The sequence below is a fragment of the Elaeis guineensis genome, chromosome 1 (assembly GCF_000442705.2).
Source record: "Elaeis guineensis isolate ETL-2024a chromosome 1, EG11, whole genome shotgun sequence".
Lineage (NCBI taxonomy): Eukaryota > Viridiplantae > Streptophyta > Magnoliopsida > Arecales > Arecaceae > Elaeis > Elaeis guineensis.
The window spans coordinates 117,508,571-117,532,732 of NC_025993.2; the positions used below are offsets into that span (position 1 = coordinate 117,508,571).

A 24,162-nucleotide genomic window follows, 5' to 3' on the forward strand; every position below is an offset into this window, starting at 1 on the left:
AGACAAAAGATTTTTTTTTTTTTTTTTAATATGTTCCACAAATTTTAAAATGTGTATTTTTATTTTTTATTTTTACCCTTTCAGTAAACTGTCATTGTGCAGGTAATCTTTACCCCAATTTAACAGGAGAGAAAATGAAGCAACATGCTATCCAAAGTTTCCTTTCATGTCTGACAAAATAACGAAGCTTACATATCTAACTTATAGATGACACATCTTGCAAATCAAAAAGATCAAAATACTGCATCACACGATCCTAAATTGATTCAAAGTTCTGAATTGTTTCTCAATTTTTTTTCCTAATAAAAACAAGATAAGCTTCCTATCCATTAATTAAGCAAAATTATATGGTTGAATATTGTTTAAGCAAAGAAAATAAAGATGAAAAAATCAGCATCCAATTCCTACCTTCATTCTCCCATTAGACATCCAAATCAATAAGTCCAAGCAATAAAGAAAGCTACCGAAAACTCCACCTCCAAATCAATCAAATCCAGGCTCCAATTAAAGTAACCTAACAAGGATAAATTCAGGGTGGACTTCATCTCTAGGTGTCGCATTCTCCTGAATCAGGGAGTTGTTGCAGCTCAGCTAACTGACGTGCCGTACACAGCCAGGCTGGGCCCTTGGCTGCGGCTGGACTTGTAGGCATGCTTCCAATGTGAAAGAACTTCTGATTAAAATTTATTAACAAATTACAGTACCTGATTTTGCTTGCAAAGGGTGATCTGCAAGGTTGCTCTGCTGATATTCTGTAGCTATAGCTAGAAAATGTGGCATGTTGTTTGAATGCCCTCTTTTGTTGAATACTTCTACTTTTTTTATTTCCCAAAAGTGATATCAAATGTTTACCTTTGTCACAGAAAAATACTACAGAATATTCCCACTCACATATGATGTTATAAGAAAGACATCAATAACAACTATGGTTTCACTTCTTGACAATAGCATTAGAGCTACCTTCATATCTATATCTTAGTGACAGGTGATTGAATTGAAGCAGGATAGAACAATTTCTTGGCTCCTGATGCCTCTAAGATCCTCTTACTTAGGGTCTCGGTCGAAGTGGTGCCTGGCTTAGCAACATAGAATGAGTGAGAAAACCAGTTCATGACCTCAGGAGCAAAGCACATGACCATATAGAAGGGCTTGAACCAGGAGGGCCACGTCACATACTCATCACCTTTGCATGCACCATCAACAATGATCTCTGCACACTTCTTTGTGCTGCCAACAGGAAGTGGTCCAAGCTGTACCTGTCATTCGATCGCATATCAGTTTAGTTCGCAGCATAAATGGCACTCCTTAATGCATGTTTTGTTGTAGAATAACTATCAAATTGTGGATTAGACATTAACAACATACATCTCTAGCATCCTCGTCGATGCCTACTTCACCCTCTTTCTTAAGAACTTTGCCTTGGGTGATTTCTGATTCCACATAGCCTGGAGTTATGATGGTGATCCGGATCTCTGAGCCGAGCTCTGATCTTAATGTCTCATAGAACCTAATCAGTGCTGCCTTGCTTGCCTGAAAACCATCCATCAATTTTATTGACCAAAACAAAAAGCATTTCATGTGCTAAATTATTATTGTCTTTCCATTACATTGTAGAAGCTCATTCTTGCGGTAGGAACATGGCCAGCCATGGATGCTGTCACAATGATGTTGCCATGGCTAGTCTTGAGGTGTGGAATTGCATAATAAGTTGGATATACTGAGCCCCAAAAGTTTACATCCTGAAAGAATCTTGCGATCAATAGTCAATACTATGACAACTATTTCTCTCTTAAAATGTACTAGAATTTTATGATTAAACTGCAAAGGTAAACATTTATTTATACAGTCTCCAGGAAAGTACATATAACATTTATTTCTTGTTAGATACATCATATCATCCTTCTAAACCTTAAATTTATGACATGGATTTTCATTTTAAGGTTCTTCAAAATTACAAGCAGATGAAAATAATGACAAGGAGACTGGAAGGGGGAAAAAACTAGTAAGACATGTACAATTCATATTTTCCATTTCATTATGAGTCAAAATTTTATCTTAACAAATCACTTTAAGTCAACGAACCAAACAAATTAATATAACGATATATGCTGGAAAAAAAAAAATGTAAGTTTTAGCAATCATATTCTTAAAACTTGTATTGAATGAAATATTTAGTGATAAATTTCAATTAAAAATACAATATAGCCTAAGTTTTAGAATGAGAGTTCTATTTGATATCATACCATCACTTGTGTGAAGGCGGATATGTTGGTGATATCTTCAAAGAGGCAGCTACTCCAAATTCCGGCATTGACAACGAGGTGATTCACTGCAACACAAAAGTTTTAGGCTCATCAGTTCAACTCCTTGAGGAGATCCTGACAATGTATTAGAGATCGATTACATCGGCCAAAGTGAGCAATAGTCTCTTCCATGATCCGTTTTGATTCATTGGGGATGGAGATGTCAGCAGGTTTCACAAGAACGTCCGGCGCCCCAAGCTCAATTGCGGTCTTAGCTACTGAATTGAGAGCATGCTCTCTCCTTGCAACAAGAACCAGAGATGCCCCTCTCACAGCATATTGGTAAGCAATGTGCTGGCAACGTCAAAGAAGAAAACCCAGTGAGAACTTTATGAGGCTCAAATGCACCAGTTGGTGCATCTGCGGATGGAAACAGACATGCACCTTACAATGAACAGATTAGAAGGATGATTCATGTGCAATGATTGTTGTTGTCATTTAAATTAAATCAATCAATAATTACTCCAATGAGTTGCATTTTAGGATGAAAGCTTTGGTGCGACCTCAAGTTTGCCTGCATGCAGGAAGCATGCTTTCTTTTATATCTATGAATTCTTTTGTCTGTCTGTTCCTAAAGGTTCTTTTGTGTTGAAATCTTTTTGCCATGTTTGTGTTAGATTCTTATTGGTTGCTGAGATATTATACCCAGATGGAATAGGATGTGATGCTGTTTGGTTCATTTTTCAAAATAAGTTGGAAAATGGACATGATCCGATTTTGTTGAAATGGCAAAATTGCTCTTAGCCTCTTATGGCACATCTTGTGTTATTATGATATTAATATTGGAGAATTGTTGTAATCAGAATGAGATAGAAGTATATTATCATACACAACATTAGTTTAGTATAATCTTATTATGTATGTAAAAAATTATTGAAATATCAGTATAGCAATTTATCGGAATCATGAATTCCATTTATAACATCATTTGCTAGTATGGTATTTTTAATTTCTATTTTCAATTATATTATATGAATATTTTAGTACAATATGATAATTAATATTTACAATCTGATATAGTGTATTGCAGAAAATATGATAACAGTTAGCAATGTCATAGTATATGATGTTATATTTGTAAATGTCTAATTATTATCAAGCACATACTAGATCAGATACTAAGATATATGCAACATTATCTGTACTATCCATATTATCTTGCATTATAATCACAATATTTTTTATTTGTACAGCAAAAATTTTAATATAATATGACCTGAAAGATATAATGTAAAATTAGGTAGATATTAACATATATAAAATAATAAGATATTTCTACCATAGTAGTAACACTATATTTAATCATTATATTGATTATCATGCTGTATTACAATATTTAGATTTTATAATCGATCATATAAAATTACAGTAAATTGTACAACCTAAAACAACCGTAAAAAATTGATATAAAGAATAAAAAATGCATACGAGACCATTTCAAGGTAAACATAGAATAGTTATATTAATAAAAATGGAGATAGCTTGATTTGACCAAGCATATCCGGTTTCATATTTATACTCGGGTTTCAAATAATGTTTGACTAGTATGACTCTATCCAAGATCTTATATTCCTATCAAACAGCAACTTGTACAGCAATAGTTGCAATATTAGAACACCTATAATTTGAAATTTAGAACATATATATGAAAGAAAACTTATAAGCATGTTAATGTGAACAGCTAGTTTGGAAATTAGAACATATGAAAGTAATCTTAGATTTAAATTCTCTCTCTCCCTCTCTCTCTCTCTCTCTCTCTCTCTCATGCGTGCGTATGCTACTTTCATGCTAATGAGAACTCATTAGGTGGACCCTGTCTACCTTAATGGTAGACTGAGCCTATAATATCTCATCACGTCAGCTGTGCTTTCCAGCAAATAAACAATAAAAAATAAAAACTTATAAAGAAATTTGAGATTCATCTAATTGCTGGATCCTTCGAGATGAGAAATCATATCCTACCATGTAGCCATACACATTGTCTGTGAAATATAATTTTGATTCACTACATGCTCATTTTGATGCACCGTTATAGAAATAAATAATTGTGATTATTAGTATGGTAACATGATGTATATAATATAGGATATAATTTCTCCTCCAAGACCCCTATCAGAGTGTGGGACAGTCCCTCTTCGTGTGGGACTTTAATTTCTAAAATAAAAGGAAAAGAAAAAAAAGAGTCCTTTCATGACTATTTTCTAGCCTATTTAATGGACAATTGGAGCACATGGAAAAGCTAGAGCCTACGGCAGCACAGGAGAAATAGAGCACGGCATGGAATCCTGTGGCAGAATGCGTGAGACAGAGAGCGGTGTGACAACCAGAGCAGCGCGGTGGGAGGAGGAAAAATTCAAAAAAATAAATTTTTTTGTTGGATGATCGCATGGCTGATTTTATTTTAATTTTAATATAATTTTAATATATTATTTTTGATATCAAAGACTATAAATTTTTTTTCTACAAATTATTTCAAACATTCATGTATTTGGTGAGATCTATTCTTATTTATTATTGATATCCATCTTATTGATGATGAATATTTTTGTTGTGGAAATCAAGATTTAGTTTTGAAGGTATATTTGTATAGGTTCTAGTTAATTTAGAAAAGATCTATAATAATTTTATTATTTTATATAGTGAAAAATTCACAATACAAATCTGATGTCTTTGTGCTTGATTTGATTTATACTTTTTGCTAGATTTGATATTGTTGAGTTATTTCCTATTTTAATTAGCACATAAAGGGAAGAATTTATCTTGGGTATAATTGTATTTGTGGCCCTTTCACCCCAACAACTGGTATCAGAGCGCTGTAGTTTGACAGTTAGTATAGTTTATTCTAATTAAAATAGAGGATAAATCCAATATGGTTAAATTAACTTCATCAAATTACTCCTTGTGGAGGATGATGATGGAGAATTTGTTATATTGTCGAAATTTGTTTGAGCCGATTGAATTGCAAGAAAAAATTCTAGATAATATAAAGATTGATGAGTGGAAAAGATTGAATAGAAAAGCAATGGCTACGATTAGATAGTGGATTGATGTGAGTATAATCCATGATGTTGCTACAGAGATAGATGCTTACCAGATTTGAAAAAAACTAGAGGATCTGTATCAGTGAAAGAATACACAGAATAAAGCCTACTTGATTAGAAGACTTGTGAACCTAAAGTACGAGAATGGACAGAATGCTTCAGAGCACTTAAATAATTTCTAGAAGATCCTAAATTTGTTGACTATGATGAAACTGCTTCTTACCATTACGGTGCAGGCATTGATCTTGCTGAGTTCTTACCAGATAGTTGGGAGATATTGGTGGTGACACTAAGTAATTTCACTACTAGTGATAAACTTATCTTGACTATGGTGAAGGATAGTATATTGAATGAAGCAAATAGACGAAAGGAGCAAAGTCTGATAGATATAAATTCTGAAGTACTGGTCATAGAGTAGAGGGAAAGAAGCAAAAATAGATCCTTCTACAACAGAAAGAATGGTGAGTCCCATGATAGAAAAAATAAGAAAACATCCAAAGACAGATCAAAGTCTAGGAAAGGTGTCATTTGCTACTACGTAAGAAGCCAGGATATTTTCAGAGAGACTGCAGAAAATACCAAAGGGATCAGGATAAGAGTGATAGAAAAAAAGAAGAGACACAGAGTATGATTGTAGTTGCATTTGATAATGAGGTCATAATTACTTATGATAACGAGTGTATTAATCTGACATGCCAGGAACCCAGTTGGATAATCGATTCAGCTGTTTCATACCATGTTACATCTCAGAGAGATTTTTTCTCATCTTACTTCAGAGGTGATTTTGGATATATCTGGTGGAAAATATGTTCTAAAGCCAATCATTTAGGTTATAAATGATTGTGCTCCATACATATATATAAATTACAAAATTGATAAATATTATCTGACAGATTCATCATAAGAAATACATCTTCCTAAATAGAACTCATATGTTATGATGAAGTCCTTAGAGCTACTTCCAAAATGATAAAGGAGGATTTATTGTGTGGTTTTTAAATCCTACTTTAAGAATCATGGTATGTGGTGACATGGGTATGGCATACGGATGAAATGTAGGAGTACGTTTCGTTGAGCGTGACCACTCCGGAGCATCTGCTGTCAAGGATTGCTCTGATGAGATATGGGTATAAATGTCCCTCTGATCTGAGGCTGCCTCGATGACTTACAAGCAACTCACTGTACTTTGGAGTTGGACTATCCAAATTTTTAATTCGATGATGGAAGATTTTTGGGTACAGTCAAGTACTTGTAAAGTCTGAGTGTGGGTCAAAATGGTATTGACTGCTCCAAATAAAATTGGAGATGATGCATCACTGTATTTCAATTCAGCAAAATTTTGATCAAAATAGTCCTAGTGAGAAGTTACAAGATTTTTGAAGTTGAGACATAACGTGGACCACTTATCCTAGGTTAACAGTTTAATTCTAAATCTTCCTTGAGCATCGAGAGTCAAAGGAATGAATTATACGGTAACTATATTCACGTAGGTTCTAGAGTATTGCTGGGCATATATTCAGCCTATCTGAATGTTCGGATCTCATTACTAAATAGTTACATCGATTGGTACAGAAATTATTCTTGTGCTACCGGCTTAGGTTCGAACCTATGGGGTCACACATATAGAAGTACTTGTCTGATCAAATAACTGATCGATGATTATAAATCGTTGAAGGGTTTAATTATCAATGTGATTGATGATTAATTCTATGCAAAGATTGTAATAATTTGATTGTTAATTGACTCAATTTGATTAAACAATGGAGATTGGATCAGATCTAACTGAATTGGATTCAATTAGATTTGCTTTGGATTTGGAAACAGGGCTTGTTCCAATTGATCTTAAGAATGTAAATTAAATTTTGAATTAAGTAAGATTCAATTTAATTTGATTTAAGTTTGATTGGATCAAACCCAATTGAACAATAGGCTTGATTGGATCAAGTCCTATTGAATAAAAATTACTTCTCATAGACAAGGTCTTAATCTAACTAATTCCTTAATTGGATTAGGGCCTAATTTATTTCATAATTGGACTAAGACCTAATTAGTTAGTTTGTTATAACTAATTCTTAAATTGGTTAGAATTGGTCCTATAATTAGTTAGAGTTTGATCAAGAATCATGAGTCCTATTTGGAATAGGATTTAACCAATTCCAACAACCTATGTGTTATATATTCCTCACGCCCTGCTCCTTTTTACCATGAGAACCCATGCCCACATAAAGGATGCCGCGCCCTCTTGTGTTTCCATGAGAAATAAGGTGCTCCTCCCCCCTCTTCTTGTCGCCTAAAAAGAAAGGAGAGGGCATCCAAGAGTTGGATGCCCCATATCCCATATGCCTAGGCCTTCTTCCCAATCCCTTTTGAAAAAAATTTGTGAGACTTTTGCTACTAGTTCTTAGGCATCAAAGAAAAGCTCCTCTACTAGTTTTACAGCAAAAAATTGGAGAAAAAAGGTTCTTTCCAACGAGAGGAAGAGAAGGAAGAAGAAAGATCTTCTTTCTTATACGCAGCCTTGTAGAAGAAGGAGTTCTTCTCTCAATTTTTTTTTATTTTTTTAATATAAAAATCAGATTGAATTTAATTTTTAATATAAAAATTTGGAAGAAAAAATATTAAAAAAATCTGATCGGGTGTTTGAGACTTCTTAGGGCTCTAGATCAAGGAGAAAAAGGAAGAAAAAAAGAGAAGAACGGTTCTTTTCTTGGATCTTTCTTTTTAATTTTTTTAGAGAATGAGAATGTATGTTATTTTTTATATGAGAAATCAGATTAGATCTGATTTTTATCATAAAAAATTAGAGAAGAAAAGTTCTTCTTAAAGGCGTGAAAGAACGAGAGAAAAGTTCTCTCTTGTGCGTGGGAGAATTGAGAAGAAAAGATTCTTCTCCTGATCTCTATCGTAGAGATTTGATGCGTGGATCCAAAAAGAAAAGGAGAGGATCTCTTTGATCTTCATCTTCTTCATGTTCTTCTTAGATCAGCCAATAGCATGGTATCTTTGCGAGTTAGCACTCCCGAAGAGATCGATCAGTACAAGGGCTTCATGTGGATACCCGTAAACTGGATGCATGTGCGACTGCGAGCATCATGAAGAACCAACTATCATGAATTTTGGATATGATGATCTGCTATCCACACTCAAGTGTGGAGTTTTAAACTCAATTCATTATTCAGATATAATCTAATTTGATATAGATGTGATCTATATTTGCTGAATTTTAAATTTTAGATTTACATACATATATATTAATTTATATCATAGATCCTGTATTATAGTTTTAAATTTAATTTATGCATGCATTGTAGATTAAATTATTTAATCAATATATATTTTGCTGTAAAATTTTAAAAATGCACACATAAAACCGCCATGCTTCTCTTCAACCGTTATCAGAGTAAAGGTTCGTTATAACATGAACATATATGCATATAGAGTTGAAATCTAGATTTAATAATTCATGAAATATGTTATAATCTAATTTTATATATGATCTAATATAAAAATAAATCTGATATAATTTAGATTAGATCTAAATTTTTGCATATATAATATATGAGTAGATTAGATGATCCGATTAGTGAATATTTGGATTGGATTGATCACCAGGCCATCGATCATAAGAGCAAAAAGATTTAAAGATCTTCTCTTTCTATTCGATAGGATGCTCTTATGGCGTGTAAGGGTGCCATATGATTTAATTCTATGAAGAAGAAAGCGAAAGAAAGAACTTACCTTTCTACAAAATCCTAGATGTTGAAATCCTAGGAGTTGTTGTATGTGATACAAAGCTTGAATTATATGAAAAGTAGAACATTTAATCTATATGATTAAAATTATTTTAATTATAATATATTTAGATATCATCTAAAAGTTTATTATGATTGATTTTATTTCAGTTTATGTGAGAATTTTCAAATCTGAAATTATATGATACCTGTTCGCACGGCAACTGAGCTGACTCAGTTTTGAACTGAGTTGACCCAATCCCCTAGTTTAGTCGGCTCAATGTTGACTGATCCGATCTAGTTGTCTCAGATCGAACAATAATGGTTATTGTTCATAATCAGTTAATCGACCAAGTATCAAACTTAGTCGACTCACTGAAATGAGTCGACTCAGTTCAGGGGTAAGTTGACCTAGTTTTCAGAATAAAAAATTTTATATAAAAATAATATAAAAGTATTTTATAAAATTAAAATAATTGTGATTAATAATCTTAATCCATATTAATGCTATACTTAATTAAGAATTAAGAAATATATTTTAGATCTAGAATTGTGATTAAAAATCTAATGATATTGCATAAAACATGGGGTATAGGTTAGCTCAAATCAGATCCTTTTAATTGGGTTAGACCTAAGATTAAAATCAAAAACTTAATGGACTAAAAAGAGTAGTTGATCAAATTTAACCAATAGTTGATTTAGATTAGATCAAGGATACTCTAGATCAAACACAATAGTTATAAAAGGTCGAGTCCATGTCTTTGATTAAACCAAATGGACCTTGCTTGAGGCTCAATGGTTGAGCCTGAGTCATTGGGCTGATTAGATTGCTAGGTGACTCGAGTTGATCTATATCATTAAGGTTAATCAGTATGATTAATTTAAATATCCTGGACCGTCTTGTCTCTAGTCCTTCTCATGATTTGATGAAGTCAGTGAGAGAATTTATGACTTATCGGTTGGACCAGCTAGTCTCTAGTCCTATACATAACTTGATGAAGTCAGTGAGAGGATTTATGATTTGCAGGTTGATTGATGCTTTATAAAATATATTAACTACATCCTCTAAATTATTAGGTCCATAAAATGAGCTAGTTATGAGGATAACTAGATCAAAGCCTCCTATTAAGGTACATAATAATGCGTTCAATATTCTAAATAGGCATTGGAGGTGCCACACGCCTGGTATCTATTGGCCATTAGAATTATCATTTATCATATGACCATCTTGTTGTGTCCTTCAGATCCATGGTCAAGTTGGTCGAGTCACACTTGGGTCTAGACATTCGTTTGCTGGATGCACTTGATGTAGTCATATTAATGGTTGGATCTAACCAAATTTTTCAGTGGAGACGCCACACACCTATTGAAGAGATATCTGGGATAAAATTTGATTGCTAGAAATTATTTAGAGAAATAATTGATTAGGAACCTACCTATAGATATACTAGGGTTGGCCGAGCCACACTCGGACCCGAATGCAATCTGTGTAGATTCTAGTACCTATTAAGGAATTAAAGTAATTCTTTGAATTAGAGATAGAGGCTATCAATTTGTATAAAATAATGAAAGAATCTTTAGACTAAAATTCAAGTCTTTAGGCTTAAAATAGTTCATATACTAATAGGTCAATTATTCTCTTTTCAAAAATGGCTAAAAAATTATCGCTCTGTTCACTGTTAGATAGTGACAATGTTATCGGACCTAACTTTGATAGTTAGTATCAGAAGTTAAGCATAGTCCTTGAGCCTGAATTGATCAAGAAGTCTAAAGCTAACCACAATCAGATAGAATACTTCTTTAGAAGAAACTGGATCATTAGAAAAGGAATTATCCTCAATGTTTGATTTTTTTGACCCAAACAGGTCTAAAAAAGAAATCAGCAAATGATTGCTGGTCAAAATAGTTATATGATAACTCCTTGAATTTTTTTATTGATAATACTACTACTTGGGTATAGGATATCGATGGTATAAGTCATATTTGCAATAGTTACAAAAGACTTCAGGATAGTAGAAGATTTGAAAATGACAAGAGACTCCTGAATGTAAGAGATAGAAGTCTGTTTCAGTCTTAATATTAAGAATCACTGAATTTATTTTCAATCCTGAAGATATTATTTTTAAGTGATTGTCACTATTATCTAATCTTATTGATGGTGTCAATAAGAATCATTATTGCGATATCATTATGAATGATACTGCAATAATCAGTGGACAATTAAAAATGACATAAATTCAGTACCATAGCTTGTTAGTGTAAAGTACACGTCTAACTAGCATTCTAGATTAGATAATATCATTGAAGCCTATCTTTGGTATAGTTGACTTAGTCACTTTTTATTGGATTGAGCGCACCACCGATCGGATTGAAGTTTTCTTCGATCGTCATCTTCCCTCCATGCCACCACACCGACCAAATCGAGGCCACCGCCACCGTCCTCCCTCCACCACCATCATCATCTTCCTCCCCGATTTCTCCCTCTCCCTCCCTCACTTTCTCTCTCTCTCTCTCTCTCTCCCTCTCTCCCTCTCTTACGATTGTTGCTTCCCCTAGGGCCATCGTCGTTGCTTCGCCTCTGCCACCATCCTTCTTTGACCTCCATCGGGCCACGATCTCTTAGGTATGGCTCTTGCTGGCTCTCTCTTTCTCTCTTACAGTCCACTTGTAGGTCGTCGTTGTCGTGCTGCCGTCACTGCACAGCCGCCAACGTCCATTTCCAACTCGATACCCATCTCTCGCTCCGTAGAATTTATGGGAGAGTTGGAAGATCAGGACATAAATTTTTATTTTTTTTATTTTTTTAATTTTTTTAATTTTTAATTGATTTTAGCCGTTAGGCATGATTATTTGTAGCTTTACTCTTTATATGAAGCATAGTTCATGATCTAAAAATAGTTTAAAAATAAAAATAGTTACAATAATAATATATTAATCGTAGCAAAAGAAATCTATAAATCTTAGAATTCTCATTCAAAGATAGTATGCATGAACCAATATTTATCTTTTAATGAAAAAAATATTTATGTTGCACACACTATCCTCGAATTGTCCTTGTGGATAGTTTGGGCACGTGAGTAAATTTTATATTGCATACCATGTACTTTCACATCAAAAAATTTTATTGGTATTTTCAATCATGTTCTCTGGATACATAGCACAATTTTAGTATTTGTGTATCTAGAGAACTATACCAAAATATTGTCAAAATTTATTTGGTGTAGAAGACATGTATGGTAATATTAAATTCTTACGTTCCTGAATGGGATAGGACCATCATCTTATAAGTAGAAGATATAAGATATTAGTCAACTATTATTATATAAGATTGATTGTATAGTTTGCATCATAAACATATAGGCATGGATCATAGTTGGATGTCATTGCGCGATAAGTTTTATCCCGAGTATATTGCAGGTGTGACGTCCAATTACACTAGAGAAGATGGAAAAGCTTGTTGTCCATATTGTCGATGTAAAAATTTATTTTGATGTACCCTATCGGACATTCAAAATTATTTATACAAATACGGTATAGATGTGACTTACAAAAGATAAACTTTTTATGGTGAAGATTTGCCGACTGCCTCAAGCATTTTGCCCAGAAGTCTCACAAATACTGAAGGAAAAATCGGCTTTTTTCTTGTAGGATCTTCTACATCTAATGAGATCTGGGGTGGAATATTATAAAAAAATATCCTATGATTATTTCAGATCTAAGATCTATTAGATCTGATTTCTATTATCTGATATTAAATCTAAAATTAAATCTAAAATCATGAGGAATAGAGAAATACCTCTAGGGTAACTAGATTACCCTATAGATGATCGCAGCAATGCCCAAGGTTCTAAAATAGCCACGCAGTCGTCTGGCCTCTACCGATATCCACTCGAGTAGGATCTGGATCATCTTCTCCTCGTAAATCTTCACTCTAAAAATCAGATCTAGATATGATCTGAAAGATCTTCTGAAGCTGGAGCAGCAGTTTCTCGACAGATTGCTGCAACCTCCTAATCAAGGAGCCACCACGCCTTGGACAAGCACCAGATGGATGCCCAACCTCTTGGACATGAAGAGGGGAGGGAGAGGAGCAGAGGGGGCATAGAGAAGTGGAGAGGATTCAGACTTTTGCTGGTTATTTAGTAGAGACTCTAAACCCTAGGCACAGACAGGGTTTAAATAAACCCTGCTGTGCCATGCAGTGCCACATCATTCAACCAATCAAAAAATTTTAATTAATTCTAAAAAAATTTTGATTAGTAGAGTGATATCATCTGATCATATCAGATAAAATTTCCTCAATCCCTCCTACTGTTGGCGCCAACACTGAATAAACACAGTGAGATTACGCCCAACAGTCCAAGTTGATCAAGGGATCAGAGTCCTCATCTCATGGGACTCTATCCTTATCCACTTGGAGCGCATGCCCAATTTGAATATGGTGCCCACTTTGAGACCCAATTTAGTAGGTGGACACTCCATAAAAAATCTCCAATGACCTCTTGCCAAGTGGCCTTCAGTCCAAGGTTCATAGGTCAACGCTTGACCAATGTTCTAAAATAGAAATAGCAGGTGACAGGAATTAGCAGGTGTTATCTTAAATTCATCTCATGAATTAAGATAAGATTTTTTTGAGCTAGACTGGCTCTAGTCAAAAGAGAGAATCTTCTCAAGGTTCTCTGAGTGAGTCAAATCACATTTGGCTCAGTCGAAATAGAAAAGATTATACGATGAGAAAATTAGGCTCAATCGTGTGCTAGCATGATTTTTTTGAACCTAATTAGATCTAATCCAAATCAATCAAACTGGGCTAGCTCAATTGATGACATCCAGATCCTAACTCTTGTTTGTGTGATCCAGTTAAGTTCATTTTTGTATGGTAATGAGACATGTCGTGATCTCATCATCGATATCATCGAAACTTCTTTCGATAGACTAGAACTCTTCTGATTCAAACAATTAGAATGATCAATCATCAAGATCATTCTAATTGCTCCAAAATCTATCAGTGACACCTAGCAGTATATGATGGCAACTCATCAGAAATGAAGACGAACCTCTTGGTGCAGCTATCTGTGTAATTGAGTTTTTCTATCATGAGTCCCGACTGAATTAGGGTTAAGGTGAACTCGTCAAATCCAACATCAGTCATATGAATCAATCGATTGATCCAAGTCCGATGTGAAACCTTAATGAAAAATTTTTTTCCATTATTTCACTCTGCCATGGCCATGGGCTTAAGGACTCAATCTTTCGATCATCATAGGACTACTCCTCTTATCTACCAAGGTTGACAGATCCCATCTTGGTGCAATCTGGTTCCTACAATAAATATGCTACAGCCAACATACACCTCAAAATTCTGAATGGCTAGGAGACCGAGTTATGGTATAGTCAAACTATAACACACTCAAGGTAAACTGTCGATGTACCTCAGGTCAAAGAACTAGACACACAGCTGCAGCATCGAGCTAGTCATCGACGAGAAGGTAGACTTCCTTATGACTACTCGAGGTAGTCACGCTCAGTACTCTCGTTCTCAATGAATATCTGTACTCTCACTCTGATATCTCCACACCGTAGACTCAAGACACATCTATCCTAAAAAAGTGATCGTACACCAACCTTCTGGATCGATCACCATCCTCGTGATAATCCTATAATCAGGAGCTGTTTATGAGTTAGTTATGTAAATTCATGCCTTAAATTTTCAACTTTGAAAATATGAATTAACATTCCTACTAACTCAAATGATGTATCACAGACATAGTGTACACAATGTGATAGTAGAATAATCTTTTTATTCATTTATAGTCAAAATTATAAATTTGTCCTTACATTTGTACAGGAATGTGTCAGCCAATCTGACATCTAAGACACACATCTAACAAATACTCGTCAGTAGATGGATCACCTAGTCGTGAAAGGCAAACACTTGGTGTAGGAGATAGAAAGATTTTGAAGGAGTTCCATTCGAAGTTATTTAAAGCAAATGTGGAAGCGGGATCAGAACATCAGCATCCTATTTCGAGACAAGAAGCTGAGGAGGATAGTAACATGCCTATGAATGATAGATTCGAGCATCTATTAAGAGATACGCAAAGTGATATTTATTCTGATTGTAAGAAGTACTCTCTGTTGCCCGTCGTGATAAAATTATTATATATGAAGACACTAGATAAGTGGTCAAACAACTCATTTAATTGGTTGCTCTAATTTTTGAAAGACCTACTGCTTGAGGGAAAGTTACTTCCGTCAAATCATTACGAAGTCAAAAAAATTATTGAAAGGACTCGGGTTGGGAGTCGATGACTTGGGCCTACGCTGTGAAAAGATATATGCATGTTTGAATGATTGAGTTCTACTTCGAAAGGATAAAAAAGATCTACAAGCATATCCGATTTGTCATTTAAGCAGATGAAAAAAAAATTATGGTAAGGATAAAAAGAAAAAAAAATATCATGCAAGATTTTGCAGTACTTTTCGATTACGCCATGATTGCGTCGATTGTTCATGTCAAGGCATATTGCCTGTGACATACAATGGCATAAGGAGAAAAACAACATCGACAATGATGTCATGAGACATCCATCAGATAAAGATGTGTGAAAATATTTCGATTGTGAACATCCATGGTTTGCAGCTGATTCACGAAATATCAGGCTAGGGTTGGCAACAGACGATTTAATCCATAATCTTAGCACTACATACAATATGTGACCTGTTATGATGTTTCCTTATAATTTACCACCTTGAAAGTGCATGAAATCATCTTTTAATCTACTGGCTTTATTGATCCCAGATCTCCATGCCTCTGGAAGAGACATAGACATATTTTTAGAACCGTTGATTGAAGAATTGCAATACTTGTGGAAAGAAGGGTGTGAAATGTATGATCATGTTGCTGGAGGCATCTTTCGCATGCATGCAGCACTACTTTGGATAGTTAACAATTTTTCTGCATATGGCGATATTTCTGGGTGGTGTACAAAAAGGTATAAAGCATGCCCAACTTGTAACGATGATATTATATCGGACCATATTCGTGGAAAGATTTATTTCATCAGCCATCAACATTTCTTATTGGATGATCACAGATGGAGGAGAAGTCTTCAGTTCAATGACAAGCATGAATGACGTGCCCAGCCAAGGTTATGGTCTACGGACAATATTTTAAATCAGCTACCCAACCCATAGGATGTCATATGTGATAAGGATCCGACCAGCCAAGTAGACGTACGAACAAATATCGAAATTGGAGAAAAAAGAACAAGTTGTTCAATCTTCCAGATTGAAAAATGCTTCTTCTTCGACACAATCTTGACATCATGCACATTGAAAAGAATATATTTGATAATATATTTTATACCATCCTCAATATTGAAGGAAGAATGAAGGATACCATGAAGGCTCGTCTTGACTTGGAAGATATGCAGATTAGAAAGAAATTACATTTAATTTGATGGAGGGATAGGCTGGTGAAGCCATTGGCATATTATGTACTGAATCGAAGAGAGAGAAATTAATTTATCACATATTTGAGATCAGTGAGATTTTCTGATGGATATGCCTCAAACTTGAAATGGTGCATCAAGCCGAAAGATGAGAAGATCATCGGGATGAAAAATCACGATTGTTATGTGCTTCTACAACATGTGCTCCCGGTTGATTTGCGTAGATTGTTGCCGGATAATGTGTGCGATGCATTACTTGATCCAAAAATTTATTTTTGAAACTTATGTGCGAAGACATTGAGGCGAAGTTAGATTGATATATTAGAGAAGAAGATTATCATTACTCTCTGTAAGCTCGAGATGATATTTTCTCCCACCTTCTTCGATATCATGGTGCATCTTTCAGTTCATCTTCCATATGAAGCTAGATTGGGTGGGCCAGTATATACAAGATGGATATATCCAATTGAAAAGTAATTACATGATATTATAATATTTATTATTTATTATTGTAAAACTTATTATGTATGTATATCAATTGATAATTTATTGGATAGGGAGATGCGAGAATATAAGAGTGCCATTGCTAACAAAGCATGGCCCGAAGGTTCAATAGCGGAGGCATACATTATGAATGAGTATCTGACATTCTGCTCTATGTACCTTTAGAGAGTGGAGATCAAATTTATGAGGCCACAATGGAATATCGATGTTGACGACATTCAGACTGATGGATTATTCGTGTTCTCCAATGTTGTCCAACCATATGGTAAGAAAGATTTTTGAATATTGACACCATAGGAAACAAATGACATGCATTGGTATGTGCTAAACAATTACGAAGAGGTGGAAGCATACATGATATGAGTATACATATTGAATTTTTGTAATGTTGATATATGCATGAATGTACATACTCATAGACTCTAAATTAAAATATACATATTATTACTATATCACTTCAGTGAGTACGAAAGTGAGCTCAGAAGAATCAATCCTACATTAGCAGCGGCATGACATAGGAATCAATTCACATCATGGTTTGACGAACGGATAAGCTATGTTAATATTCACCATGATTTAAAGGTTTGTTTATATAGTATTTATATTGTCAAACTTAATCTGCTTATTATTTTTTTAATTGTGGATAGCTCAGCTACGTATAGACAATCCTAACTATATCAGTAATGACTTAGCTACACTTGCACGAAAATCTGACAGACGTGTATTAGTATATTCAGCATGCATAGTCAATGGTGTGCGGTTCTTAATAAAAAATTACGATCGTGATCGAACCACATAGAATTATGAAATAAGCGTAGAGGGCGAGTACAAGAGTGAAATAATAGATTTTTTCAATATTCTGCATAAGATTATAGAGCTGAGGTATAGTGGTCTTCGATGGATCGTGTTATTTAAGTATCGATGGTGTGATTTAGGACAACACAGACCAATTATTATAGACTCTCAACTTGTCAGTGTCTATATTGGTCACATGTGGTATGAAAGTGATCCTTATATTTTTGCAAAGCAAACGAGACTAGTGTGGTATATTGATGATACCAAAATAAAAGAGCCTTGGCGAGTTGCAATAAGGGCTCAGCATAAATATTTGTTCGATCTCATACTTTTCACATATCCGAATGATGAAGATCTAAAGAATGAAGTCCGTACAACTATTAAAAATAAAGCATATCAAATGCAAGCACCAGATAACATATTAGTGCCAAATGACACGATCGACATAGGACAATTGCAACGAGATGACTGCGAACCAGAGGATGTTCCTATTATTGGAACGTCAGTAAGGGCACGGGCACAGGCACGATCCAATAATAATTTAGGGTCACAATCATATGTGGATGATGACTTCATCAACGACGATGATGATAGCACTTTAGGGTCGATGCCTTCTATGAGTCCTGCTGAGGACGACTATATGGATACGAGTTCAAATTCTGAGAATAATAATTAATATAAATAAATAATTTAATTTATTTTTTTATTACATCATGTAGTATTTGAGTTTTTTTGATTACATATTGATTTGAATTATTTTAATCATTGCAGCATTATAGCTGGTCTTAGACGTGGATGTTCGTGAGGTAGACAGCAGGCTCCATTTGATGATACACATCTTAACTTGAGTATTTTGCACGATGAGTTAGAGGATTTAGATGAGACTCAACTGTCCGAGTCCATAGAGCAGACTAGTACTCAGCCAGAGCCTGCTCAGCTGAAGGTCATGGCACCGTAGCATCATCCTCTCATAGGTACATCTTTATTAATTTATAAACTATATATATTTTTTTATTATATACATCTATTAGTAGATAATATATGTTCATTTTATGAATTTTCATATGCAGAAACATAGCAGCGACACGCGGTGCGTGGTCCTAGTAAGGGCCTTGTTTTAAAAAAATACGTGCATACACACAATGAAAAATCAAAAGTACAGATATTTCGAGATCATTCGATTGGCATAGAGGCTAGTATAGTCACAAACGAGATCACTCTCTATATGTGGAATCATTTTTCGTAGGCCGCTGAAAGTTTCAAACATGTAGCCCCTCGATACCATGATGCCCTAGTCTCTCACATTAATATAAGAATTAACTTTGAATGTCTTGCACATCATTACATGATCCATATTATTTTTTGTTATATGGATAATTCTTTATTACATGAATAATTCTATATTTTTGCTTTTTATTATGATGAATGTTCATATGTGTAGGATAATATTAACTTCGAGGATTACACTGAAGAACAAGTGACAGCATGTATTCTCAAAATGGCTGCAAATAGATACAGAGATCGGCGATGTAGGCTTCATAAATACTGCAATGAACTGCAGACGAAGGAGATTGGTCATGTGACCGAGCCTTATAAAAATTAGGCTGGGTTTAGTGACGATTGGCGGTGATTATGCGAGCATTTTGAGAGTGAGGTATTTCAAGTATGTTTAGTGTTTCAAGTTATTTTGATATTGTCATGTCCTTTATTGGTTATAATTGTATGTATTTTTTAGCGACGATCAGAGGCGAATAAGGTGAATAGGAGTAAGATTAATTCTATTCACATGCAAGGAAGTGCCTCTTTTACACAAGGAATGAAGAGGATGATACGTAACTACATTTGCAATTACACTCTGTAAGTTCTTATTAAATATTTAAATTATTTTGATGTCTTTTTTCTTCTTTTCTTTTGTTAGAATAGGGACTATCTGAGGTCGACGCCTATGGTAAATTCTATCAAAATAAGAATGGTGAGTTTGTGACCGAGGAGGCGAAGCAGCATCATATAAGTATGGTACTATATTTTGAATGCTTTTAAAAGCTTTGAAATAAATTTATGGTGTTATTTGGTCTATTGTGAAGGAAAAAATGTTACAATTGAGAGAGCAGGCGACGAGGGAGGTTGGATCTGACAACGATGCTGGATCGCAGTCTGTTTGTTCGATGACAGATAATGCGATCCTGGATGCCATCCTCAAGCGGTAGCTAAGATCTGGGCATAGCATGCGATCAAAAAAATCTCGTAGTTCGTCGTCCGATCGGTCTGATGATGCCTCGGTGCCAGAGGCAGTTAGGACATCGATGAGCATGATACAGGATCAAATTACTTATTGGATGAATCGTAGTCAGATGCTCGAGAGGATAGTGGCTGCGATGGCGGGATGGCTCGAAATCGATGCCTTTGAGTTAGCACCTCTACAGCCGCATGATGCCGCCTCTGCACAGCCATCGCGATACACATTGGGCCAGGGATCAATGCCTGGAGGGAACGAAGCCAACGACTCTGATGATACATAATTTGTAACTTTTTTTAATTTTAAATGGTGTATGAACTAATATTTTTGTATATGACAATGATGGCTATGAAACTTATTGTTATTTAGAATTTGAATATTTTTATTATATTCATATATTTTTATATAAAATATATTTGATCTGATGAAAATTTACATTTAAACAGGTGCTTTCATGATAAAAAAAATAAAAAATATATTATTTTATCCATAATTTAATTTAGCGATGAAATATTAATTTCATCATAAAAAATAATTAAAAAATTTTGATGATCCTAAAATATTCAAATTTTTACTACATATTACGGCAAAATTTTTTATTTCATCACTAAAATTGTGACAAAAAAATTTTTGTTGCTAAAAATAAATTTTTTTATCATAAATTTTATTTTTTTTATTTTTCTTTTAGTGTTGAAGTTTTTTTTTCATTGTAAAAATTACGATGAACTTTTTTTTTCATCATAAAAATTATGATGAAATTTTTTATTTCGTCACAAAAATTACGACGAAAATTTTTTTATCACAAAAATTATGATAAAATTTTTTTTGTCATAAAAATTGCGATGAAATTTTTTCGTCATAAATTTAGCAACGAAATTTCATATTTCGTCGCTGAATTAGCAACGAAATTTTATTTTTGTCGCTAAATTAGCGACAAAATTTTTTTTGCCACTAAATTTTATGACGAAATTCTATTTTTCATTGCTAAAATTAAAAATAATAATAATAATTTCAAACAAGTAATATTTATTTTTGCTGATAAAAATATTTTTCATTGTAATTTTAGCGACGAAAGTTTAAGCACTTGCGACGAAAATATTTCGTCACTAATGCTGCGAACTTTTTCATCGTGTGGTTGACTACTTTTGACGATGAAATAAAATTTTTTCGTCGCTAAGGCCTTTTGCTATGAGACTTTCTCTGCAAATATTTAGCAACGAAAATTTTCATCGTTAATAATTTTAATGATAAAAATTTTATCTTTAGCGATGAAAAAATTTTATCGCAAAAAATCAGATTTTTTATAATATCTTTTTATTTATTTATTTTAACTATAATAATAAAACTTATATGAAGAAGAAGCCATCGATTTACTTCTCATTATCTTCTCAATTCCAACTCCGAATATTTCTGATCTAAAAAATCTCATAAGTTTTCGGATGAGTTGGGAATCAGGTCTCTATAAATATCATTTTATAGCATATCTTACTCATTAAATATAGTATCTGAATTAGTTATCTACGATGATTATATAGGGTTTCACTTTACCATAATAACCATCAAATATATCTATCATTTTATCAAAATTTATCTTTAGGCAAAGTTTAGATCAAATTAAAATGCATCTCTCGACGGCTCGGATGGATTTAACCGAACAAATTCCAACAATCACCGCTCTCAGCGTTACTAACTCACTCACGGAGAACCAGCTCCTCGATCTCGAGTTGACCGACCTCCACCTCATATCAAGCAAAACACCACTCCTCGGCCTACCCTCCTCTCTCTCCCCCCCCCACCCAACCGCTTTGGTTCGCTCACGGTCAACGAAGAAAAGGCTTCACGTCCTCCAACCTAACAGAGAGAGAGAGAGAGAAGAGGAAGAGGGAAGAGAGAAAGAGGGGAAAGAAGCGAGAAGAATGCGAACGAGGAGACGGCCTCTCTCTCTTTCTTGCCCTCTTCTCTCCTTCGAAGCCTCTGACAAAAGTAGCACAGCTCCCCACCGCCGACCGCCGCCCTCCCCCCCCCCCCCCCAACACACACACCCACCACCCAAAAGTCAAAAAAATAAAAAACCCTCTGACGGGCATCGTTGCTTTTTTTTTCCCTTGTTTTATTTGATGGAAAGATCACCTGACGTCGCAGATTATTAGTGACCCGATCCACCGGCCACCGGTCAGTTGGTAGACCAGTTCTACCTAATTATTTCTTCTATTAATGAGCCATTACTAAATACAAGTTTCTTTCTTTTCTGTTATTTATTGGTATATCCATGCAATCAATGCATCATTGGCTATTTTAATAGCATGTTGGCACCTGGCAGGTCCCTTGAGCAAGAAGGAAGAAAACCCAGTTTTATTTAAAAAACTACAATTAAATTGATTATTTTCATGGCCGGCGACTATGTAGGTTGGAAAAGATCAGGTGGCCGAACATGTTTCGGCCCCGCATTAGTCTCAATATTTGGCCGGATACATTGTGTGCGAGAGAACCAAAATAGACTTAAACAAAGGGAAACAAGAAGGTATGGGCTTGAAATGATGACATATAAACTGTCAAGAAAATTTTAACATATGCTGTAGGTTAAGTTAATAAAAAAAAAAATCCAAACCATATTTTGGTTGATGAATGGTTGGGAGTTGAGTTGCATTTCATTGATTACTCATTAATTTTATTGATTATCCCATTGATTACAATCTTAACTCAACTCCCAGCTATCCATCAACTAAAATATGATTTTGATCTTTGTTTTTATTAACTTAATTTACAGCATTTATTGTAGGATAAGTGTACATAAGAATTTTTCGTTTGCCCAGATTAATTTACTGAAAAAACTACTTCCACCCAATAAATAGGATAGCTGCAGCCATTCTTTCTGATATAAATATTATGAATATTTGAAGAACAAATGGACTAACAAGTATAGGAGTCACCTCTTTACCATTTCTAGCACTTTTATGACTATAATGAACCTTAAATCAAGGTGCCTAGGGTAACTTACCTCACCAATGCCGGAGGAAGCTCCGGTGATGAGAACAACTTTTCCTTTCATGTCCTCCTCTGAGAAAGGTCTCACAAGGATCCATCGAACCAATCTCCACACCATCCTAACAGGTAAGTAGGCTAAAAGGAATATAGCAATGGCCACATGCATCACAACGCTAAGAAAGCTATTGAAGAAATCCATGGGGAGGGTGGGAGGGAGAAGCAATGGGACTTGCAGTGCTCTTGTTGTATCAATAACATGGCCTGGCTGGTAGAAGTCCACTTTATGAAGACGTCTGGTGTTCCGAGCACCGCCCGGTAACGAATACCTTGAACAGGCGACGGGGGTACGGCTCCAACCAAAGGGCTGTGTGAGTCTGCGATGGAAGTCCGGGCGAGATTGGATTGTATCTTTCTCGCGAACGAATGATTCCACCACATCGACCGTTGGATCGTGCAGTGCCCGCTTCGAGATTTATAACAGAGGTGAATGGAAGGGTTATTGCTTTGAGAGCTGTGCGACGTGCCATCGAATGGTTGATGTCGTGAAAGAAGGTGAATCTTTCGGACATGCTATCGAATGAGTTCCGATTGTATTTTCCTCACGAATGAATGATTTATCCCCTTCCACAATATTGACCGTTGGATCGCACAATGGCCGTTTCCAGATTTGTAGCGGAGATGAATGGAAGAGTTTTGATTGCTTTGAGAGCTATGTGATGTGTTACCAAATAATTAATTGATGCTGTGAAAGAAGATGAATCATTCTTCTGCTTGCGATTACTTGAGGCTACCGACAACCTGAGGATCATTTTATCTTAAATTCAGTAAGTAATTCAAGGGCAAGTTTGCTAAAGTTTTTTTTATTTTGACAGAAGTATGTATCGGCTTATACTGATAAGATGCTTGGGATATTGGTTTTATAACTATCTGGCATTTCTCATTCCTACCAACATACAGTTGAGGAAAGGATTTGCCTTTACTGAAATGAAAAAGCTTGAGAAACCATATGAAAATGATATTCTAAAAGATTCAGATTGACCCTCAAAAGTAGTTCCCCTTGCTTTCCTGAAAGTGTTCTTTCTTTCCTGATTTGAGTACATTAAAAAATATAAA

General features: G+C 34.7%; 1 protein-coding gene across 1 annotated transcript; it reads right to left on the reverse strand.

The window, feature by feature from the left end:
• Positions 1-797: 797 nt before the first annotated feature.
• On the reverse strand, positions 798-23,276 carry LOC105038796 (11-beta-hydroxysteroid dehydrogenase A). The gene is made up of 6 exons (XM_010914698.3): positions 23,063-23,276; positions 2,405-2,597; positions 2,244-2,329; positions 1,608-1,739; positions 1,366-1,530; positions 798-1,256 (listed from the first exon to the last, which is right to left on the reverse strand). The coding sequence occupies exons 1-6, from the start codon at positions 23,246-23,248 to the stop codon at positions 969-971; spliced, it is 1,050 nt and encodes a 349-aa protein (XP_010913000.3). The 5' UTR covers positions 23,249-23,276; the 3' UTR covers positions 798-968.
• Between the last annotated feature and the right edge of the window lie 886 nt (positions 23,277-24,162).